The sequence below is a fragment of the Microtus ochrogaster genome, assembly GCF_000317375.1.
Source record: "Microtus ochrogaster isolate Prairie Vole_2 chromosome 14 unlocalized genomic scaffold, MicOch1.0 chr14_random_1, whole genome shotgun sequence".
NCBI classification, from domain to species: Eukaryota; Metazoa; Chordata; class Mammalia; order Rodentia; family Cricetidae; genus Microtus; species Microtus ochrogaster.
This window is the reverse complement of record NW_004949096.1, coordinates 6,230,253-6,238,969: the sequence shown is the minus strand read 5'-3', so window position 1 is coordinate 6,238,969 and position 8,717 is coordinate 6,230,253. Positions and strand designations below refer to the sequence as shown.

The window sequence follows — 8,717 nt, the reverse complement described above, 5'->3', positions numbered from 1 at the left end:
TAAATTTTGTTTTTATTTTACTTATGTGCATTCGTGTTTATCTGCATGTATATCTGTATGAGGGTGTCAGATGCCCTGGGCCTGGAGTCATAAACAACTATGAGTAGCCATGTGGATACTGGAAATTGAATCCGAGTGCTCTGGAAGAGCAACTGGTGCTTTTAACCACGGAGTCAGAAAATTATTATTATTATTTTTTTTTTAGTTTTTCGAGACTGGGTTTCTCTGTAGCTTTGGAGCCTGTCCTGGCACTAGCTGTTGTAGACCAGGCTAGCCTCGAACTCACAGAGATCCGCCTGCCTCAAAAAAACAATTTTTAGTGCATAAATAATATTTTTCTATTTTTTGAAGTATAAGTGCATTTATATGGAATGATCCGAATAAGTAAATTGTTGTTTTGGATTATTCCTTTTATCTTTTGAGATTATTATAATTTAATAACATCATTTCTCTCTTCCCATTTCCCCAACCAAACCATCACATATACCTGATGGGAGGAGGGTCATCTTTCTATCTGTTGTTTCATTGTTTAATTAATAAAGGAAACTGCTTGGCCTTTAATAGGACAGAAAATTAGGTAGGCAGAGTAAACAGAACAGAATGCTGGGAGAAAGAAGCTGAGTCAGGCAGTCGCCATGATTCTCCCACTCCAGACAGACGCAGGTTAAGATCTTTCCTGGTAAGCCAGCTCGTGGTGCTACACAGAATATTAGAAGTGGGTTAGATCAATATGTAAGAGCTAGCCAATAAGAGGTTAAAACTAATGGGCCAAGCAGTGTTTAAAAGAATACAGTTTCCGTGTAATTATTTCGGGTAAAGCTAGCCTGTGGCCGGTAGCTGGGGCGGCAGGGAAGCAGCCTGCCGCTCCACACAACATATACCCCTTCATACTCTGTTTTAATTTCTTTATATTTATTTATTTGCTTTTGTTTTTTTTTTTTTTTTTGAAATTGGGTTTCTCTATAGCTTTGGAGCCTGTCCTGAAACTAGCTCTTGTAGATTAGGCTGGTCTTGAACTCATAGAGATCCGCCTGCCTCTGCCTCCCGAGTGCTGGGATTAAAGGTGTGTGCCACCACTGCCCAGCGTCTCTTTTAATTTCATTACATCAGCGGGGCACACTGGTGTCACATTCCTTTGCTCCCAGCTCTCCAGAGACAGAGGCACGTGGATCTCTGTGAGTTCGAGGGCAGTCTGGTTTACATAGTGAGTTCCAGGACAGCCAAGGCTACATAGTGAGACCCTGTCTCAAAAAGAAAAATAAAAAAATTTCATGTCGTCTTTTTTCATTAATTTTTGTTATATAATGTATGTATAAACATATATATTCCTAAATACATAAGTATAATCTGTGCACTCTGTATGCTACTTGTGTGTGTGCTTTCAGGGTTGACCATCTGCTATTGGATAATTAGTATGCTCTTCTCTGAAGAAGACATTTTCTCCCATTCTCAGCATTTCTTGGTTGCTTGTAGTTCTTTGTGTAGGACTGAGGTTTCTGAGCTCCCCCCCAACCACTTTAGTTTGTCTACTGTTGTTATTGTTGTCCAGCTCATGTTTAGGCAATCGTGTTGCTGAGACTTAACGGGTGTGGCTTCTGACATTCCTATGAGGTGCACACTCTGTATTCCTCTGTCACTTAAAGGACTCTTCCATCTTTCTCTTGCAAAATAACCCCTTAGCCTTAGGTTCAGAATTTATATTGTAGATGCATCAGTTGGGATTGGACTCCGCAACTGAATATTTATAGGTTATGTCTTTTGGTAATGGTCTCTGTGGCAAAGAGTTTTCTTTCTTTCTTTTTTTTTTTTAAAGATTTTATTTATTATGTATAGAAAGTCTGCCTCCATGTATGCCTGCAGACCAGAGGGCGCCAGATCTCATTACAGATGGTTGTGAGCCACCATGTGGTTGCTGGGAATTGAACTCAGGACCTCTGGAAGAACAGTCAGTGCTCTTAACCGCTGAGCCATCTCTCCAGCCTGAGAAGTTTTCGTGATGAGGAGTGAGGACCACACTTATCTGTGGGAAAACCCGCCCACTCGGTGGGATCTCCAAGATGTTAAGAATATTTTCTATCGCGAGCTCTCTGCCAACGCAAAATGATCCCAATCAAATCAAATCAGACCAGACTGAAAGATATCCAGGTTTAATTAGACACCTGCGCCGCCCCCCCCCCCCCCCCGTGGCTCCGAGGGGAACGGGAAGTCGCCAACGCAACCACCGGAGAGAAAAATAAAAAAATAAAATAAAAAATAAACACGCGTTTATTGTCTGAGGAGCAGTTTAAATAGAGTGTGGGAGTGGTCTTGACCTTCCTTGGGGAGGGGTCAAGGTTTAGCGGGCCACCTTGACCCCGGGGTCTAGGTTCCAGGGGCACTGGAGAGGGGCTTCCAAAGATGGAGGCCAGAGACTGGGATTTACAATAAAGTCAAATGATTAGAATGTAGTCAGCCGCCGTTTTTATTCCTATCTATAGACACTGAAACTGTGACACAGAGAATGCAAATTTCCCAGGTAACTCCTATAGTGAGGAGAGAAGTCTGGATTCAAAACAACATCCATTCTGCGCTAAACCAGTTTTGCAGACGAGAAACGGTAGTGAATTGTTAAGCTAAAACCCCGGGTCTTACAGGACCCGTGACAGCAAGAGTTAATACGGACTTGATTTGTTCTTTTCCCCAAGAAAAGAAAGAGCTTTAGCCGAGACCACAGAACGCTTTAATAGACTCCTTATCCCCTAAACACGCCAGGCATTTCACCGACTCTCCCCGCTGTTCCCTAAAATGGTCAGTTCTTCTGAACTGAACTGATTGGCAGTCAGGTTTCCACAGGGAGGAGCCCGACTCTGCAACTCGGGAATTAAATTCCAAGAAGCGCGGGAGAGCCCAGACCAATAGGCGGCATCTTTCCGGCTTCCCTCGGAAATCTGGACCGCGGCGTCATCAGTTCCGGGCCGTGATGATTGTTCACGTCTTGAGCCCGCCCCCTGGGATCGCTCTGCGCCTGCGCGACTCTAAGAATCCGGGTGTCGCTCTCTAGCCCCGCCCACTGTCCCGGAAGTAAATACGCAAGCTCCTCCCACCCCTCAGCCGGCTGGGGCGCAGCCATTTTAATTCATATCTGAGTGGGCGGTGGCGGTTCCCGTGGCGGCTGCGACTCTGCGGGGCAGGGGTAGTGTTGCTGGCTTTCGGGGGGTTTTTGTTAGCTTTATTTTTCCTTTCTAGCTTCCCGTTGCCGGCCGGTGTGTCCGTTGTCGTCCCCCGAGGCCATGTCAGGCGACGCAGCCGCGGAGCAGGTGAGGAGCGGGAGCGGCGGGGCCTCGTGCCGACCTCTTTCTCTCTCGGGCCCTGTGCGTGCGGACCCCCCAGCCGGGTTCGCGTGAGCAAGAGCTCTGGCGGGCTGGGAGCACCCGTGGGGTCCCCCAGTCCTGGCTTCTCCATGGCGTTCATATAAACAAGCATTTGACTCAGACAATAGCTTGAGGTTGCTTCGGCCGGGACGGTTGAGTTGAAACCATCTTGGCGTGTGTACTACCTGCCACGGCAAGATTTCCCACTTTTGCTTCCCGGTCTGCTGTCCCCAGAAATAGAAACGAAAGTATTCTGGAAAACTAGGCCCCCGAGAGAGCGAGGGTGAAAGAGCAGCGGTCCAGGAGCAGAGCATGGCTGTGCCCATCTTTGGGGAGAAATCTGTGGATTTTTCTCTCGCCCCTTTTTTTTTCCCTCTCGTCTATTTTTGCTTTTGCGACTACGCAAACATTGCAGGATTTGAGAAATTTGAAAACAGGAAATGTGCTTTGGACGTTGTAAGCACCAGCTGTTTGAATGGTAGATATGAGTGATAGTTAACGTGTTTTAAAAACCAGATTTTTAGTGGTGGCGCACACCTTTAATCCCAGCACTTGGGAGGCAGAGGCAGGCGGATCTCTGAGTTCGAAACCAGCCTGGTCTACAAAAGCTAGTTCCAGGACAGGCTCCAAAACCACGGAGAAACCCTGTCTCGAAAAATAAACAAAAATCAGATATTTTGATATGAGGACCCCCCCCCCTTTGCTGTCTTCATTTTATAGACACTGTTACTGGATAGCGTGACCTAGTGACAGTCTTGCTTTCTTTGCCTCCTCAGTGCTAGAATTGGCTGGGGATACTTACGTCGTCTACGTCGGGTTCTTTTACTCTTTTATAGCCTGAATTTCGTAGGATAGTATTTGCCTATTATTTAAATAAAAAAAAGAAACCTGATTTTATGAAAGAGGTGTTTTTAGATCTTGATCCTAGTGTGGTTTTTCAAGACAGGGCTTCTCTGTAGCTTTGGAGCCTGTCCTGGAACTAGCTCTGTAGACCAGGCTGGCCTCGAACTCACAGAGATCCGCCTGCCTCTGCCTCCCGAGTGCTGGGCTTAAAGGAGTGCGCCACCACCGCCTGGCTTCTCAGTTTATTTTTTAAAAGAAAGTTAGTCTTGCAAAGTCCTAAATTTTCTGTTGCTGTAGCAACGAAATACACATATTTTCTTTTTTTCAAGTCTCCAGTTTATAATGTGGAAACTATATGGAGGTTAATGGATGACAATAAATAAGACTGTTAGTTAATGAAGTGTGGGTAAGCTATAAAACTTTGGGAAAGTGAGCAAAACTCAAGTTTGCTTGAGGGCCAAATTCATCCCTGAAATCTTGGCAGTACTTTTGCATTTTATCTAAAGTTGGGATGGCCAACTTTACAATTCCTTTTGAACTCTTACCAAAACGGTTTCTTTACTCTTTTTCTGGGCTAGTTTTTTTGTTTTCTGAAAGTGAAGCAAATATTGGATGTGTCTGAAATTTATATTAAATTATAAAGACAAAAGTATTGTCATGATTTTGTTTATAGAACTGTGGGCTTTTTGTTTTGTGTTAATCCTGTTCCACCCCAGCAGATTAAACCCAGGGCCTGGTGCATTCAGGGAAGCCCTCAACTGCAGAGTTATAGCCTCAAACTTATAAAACTTTATCCTCCAACCCACTTGTATTTTGACAGTGTCACTATGTAGACATGGCTGGCATGGAACTTGCTATTTAGATAAGGCTGATTTCAAATTAATGGAGATAACCTGGCTCTGCCTTGTTGAATGGTAGGATAAAGATGGTGCACCAGGCAGCCTTTTTTTTTTTTTTTAACTTGGGAATACACTCTAACTCAGGCTGACCTTGAACTCACTTTAGTCCCTTTGCCTCAGAATTCTGAGTGCTGAGATTATATGTACGAGGCCACCACACCAGGCTTGTCTCCTTTGAATTTTATTGTACAGTTTACAGCAACAACAAAGTTGAGGGAAAAATTCATGAGCACCTATTATAATTTTCATTGAACCCAGCAATGGTTACAGGTTTTGTCATACTTATGTATGTATTATATATGTGTGGGTATGTTTGTGTTTACACATGTATTTTTTGTATGTGATAGTTCTGTGGCTCAAATCAAGGATCTTGCTCATGCTAGGCAAACCCTCTACTAAAGATGTATACCTCTAACCTTGACATTTTCTTTCTCCATCATATTTCTCTGAAAGTTGACATCACACTTCCATTCACACTATTTCAATATTCTCTTGTATAGTGACATTAATATGTTACATAACTACCATACTATTAACCCACTCAAAATCTAGTTATACTGTATCTGTTTTATTTTTTCGAGATAGGGTCTTGTACAAATTTGAGGACAGGCTTGCTTCAAACTCAGTTTGTAGCTGATGATGACCTTAACTTTTCACCTTAAATTAGGATCCTAGGTTCTCTCCAGTGCCTCCGGCTCAATGATAATGATGTACTTCTATCACATAATCTATATTCAGATTTGTCGTTGTCCCAAGAATGTGATTTATAGGACTGGGAATGTTCACAGTTGCTAAGAGTGGCTGTGTAGTCCAAGGCTCTGGAATCCAACCCAGGGTAGATCCTGAGCACTGCCTAAGCCAGGTTTTGTGGTGAAGATGTGTAATCCCAGTACTCAGGAGTTGAAGGGAGACCAGAGGATCAGAAGTTGAGTCATTGTTGGCGACATAGTTTAAAGGCAGCCTGGGCTATAAGAGACTTTGTCTCAAAACAACAGCAACAATAACAACAAAAACCCAAAACAAAACTTAAAAACCGACCAAACAAATCAAAATTTAAATAAAACACTGAATCCTGTATTTATGAATTTGCTTATCTCGTAAACATTCTTCCTATTAGCCTGCACCTTCCTCACCTACATTATCTGTTTGAAAAGAGTTATTTTATCATTTTCTGAGATTTTGTTTGGGGAGTTTTTGGTGGTGCCATTTAATAGATCTTTTACTCTTGGAGAATTTATAATTAGGTCTATTCTCAGTCTTGATAATTTTGAAGTTAAATATCTTGCATTTTAAAGTAGAATACATTAGCCGGAGGATGGTGGTGCACTTCTTTAATCCCAGTACCCTGGAGGCAGAGGCAGGCAGATTTCTGGCCAGCCTGGTCTACACAGTGAGTTCTAGAACAACCAGGACTATTACACAGAGAAACTTAACCACGTCTTTAATAAATACATATGTGTATGTGCATCAGTGGTCTTGGTGGAAATCAGAGGGCAATCTTTAAAAGTCAGTTCTCGCCTATCCTGTAGGTCCTGGAGATTGGACTAAAGCTTATTGGCAGGCACCATTATCTTGTTGGTCCCCAAAGCACTTTTTTGGTGTTTGAGACAGGTAACTACTCTGTGTAAATGCCTTGGCTGTCCTGGAACTTAGTCTGTAGACCCTGCTCTCCTAGAACTCAGAGATTTTGCCTGTTTCTTGCCTCCTACATGTTGGGACTAAAAGTATGCAACATCATCTTCTGACCCTGGCTTTTAATTTTTTAAGTGTATGAGTGGTTTGCTTGGCACCCAAGAAGGTCAGAAGTGGGTCTTTGATCTGGAAATGGAGTTACAGTTTTAAGTTGCCGTCTGGGTGATGGAAACTAAACCTGGGTCCTTAGCAAGAGCAGTGAATAAGTCAGTCAGGCTCCATACCACTGAGTCATACTCCACCCTCTCCCCCAATGGCTTTTACACGTTGAGTGGTACTTTTCAAGCAGCAAAAGAAATATTATATGTGACGTATGTATCACAGAGCTGCTTTTTTCCTTCCTCTGCCTTCATTGCTTTGAAGTAAATCTCAGTTGCTTTAGCTAATGTAGTAATTAAATTATACTTTAAAAGTACGAGAGGATTTAAAATGTGAATTGGCTGCACAGTTCTTAACTGTTTGAGACAATGGCCAGTTTAAATCTGGAGAAAGTAAGAATGCTTTCTGTCCTTGTAAGAGGCTCACAAGCACCTATAACTTGAGCTTCAGGGATCTGATCCCTCTTTTGGCCTTCTTAGGTACTTGTCCACATCCCACGCACATAACTGAAAGTAAAATCTTTGTTTTGTTTTATTTTTTTTGAGACAGGGTTTTTCTGGTCTCTAAAGCTTTGGAGCCTGTCCTGGAATTAGCTCTTGTAGACCAGGAGGCCTTGAACTCACAGAGATCCGCCTGCCTCTGCTGGGATTACAGGTGTGTGCCACCACAGCCTGGCAAAAAATGAAATCTTTTAAAAAAAAAAAAAAAGATCCTTAAGTATTGGTAAGAAAGCCTAAACAGAACTGAAAACCATTAAGAGACAATCATGTTGGCACACAATAGTGACCCCAGCATTCAAAAGACTGAAGTAGGAGGATCTTGGGTAGAGTCTAGTCTGAACTATATATAGCAAGTCTTGCTCAGAAAGAAACAAAGAATAAGAAAATCATCCTTTTGTAGTTATTTTGTGGATTTTATTTTCTTTTGTTTTTTGAGACAGGTTTTCTCTGTAGCTTTTTTTTTTGGAGCCTGTCCTGGAACTTGCTCCGTAGACCAGCCTAGCCTTGAACTCACAGAGATCCACCTGTCTCTGCCTCCTGAGTACTGAAATTAAAGGCGTGAGCCACCACCACCGAGTCAACCAAATAATTTAAAAGTCAAGGTAGATTGAGAACCAAATATGTTGGACAATGTCTTTTTTAACCCAATTATTTTTATGTGTTTAATAAAATTTCTCTGCTATAGCCTTTTCTATGTTCTCTTCTGTTTTAAATTATATTTAATATAAGACAATTTTGAGAAAGTAAATAGGTTTGATTTTAATATTTCTTGGAAAAAATGGACTTCCTCCTCTTTATTTGGCAAGAATTGTTCCTAAGGGTACTACTAGATCTGTCCTTTCGTTTGGATTTTTTTTTTTTTATTTTGAAAGGAACTGTTAGAGATTGTATTTGTTGAGCATTAGGTTGTTTCTGGTCATAAAAAAGAATGTATATCTCAGGTGGAATGGCAAAGTCTATTCATGTGTTTGTATCTGTTCATTACTATTGCCAAAAACTGTTCATGGTTTTAAACTTTTCCACCATATCCCATATCTGCATTTCTGTTTAAACAAAATCCAATTGTAAATCTGGGTCATTTTGTTTTGACTGTTGGCAATAGTATGAAAGGAGATCTAAAAAAGGATTCAAATCAGTAAGGATTTTTATTTATTTAGTGGTAGAGTGCCTTTATAATCTAGGCTGGCTTGGAATTCATGAGCATTGAGTACTGGGATTCTAAGTGTATACTAACTTACCCAGCTATTTAAACTATTGATAGATAATTTAATTCTGTAAATATTGAATGAAATTAGAATCACAAAAACTATGTTCTTTATTCTTTTTTTTTTTTT

The 8,717-nt window shown here is 41.7% G+C and overlaps 1 protein-coding gene across 1 annotated transcript in view; it reads left to right on the top strand.

The window, feature by feature from the left end:
• The first annotated feature begins 3,093 nt into the window (after positions 1-3,093).
• Positions 3,094-8,717, top strand: part of Cstf3 (cleavage stimulation factor subunit 3) — an 85,401-nt gene continuing 79,777 nt past the window's right edge. Inside the window, exon 1 of the mRNA XM_005364067.3 lies at positions 3,094-3,296. Within this exon, the coding sequence (XP_005364124.1) occupies positions 3,270-3,296 (27 nt within the window). The 5' untranslated portion in view covers positions 3,094-3,269. The remainder of the gene's footprint in view (positions 3,297-8,717) is intronic.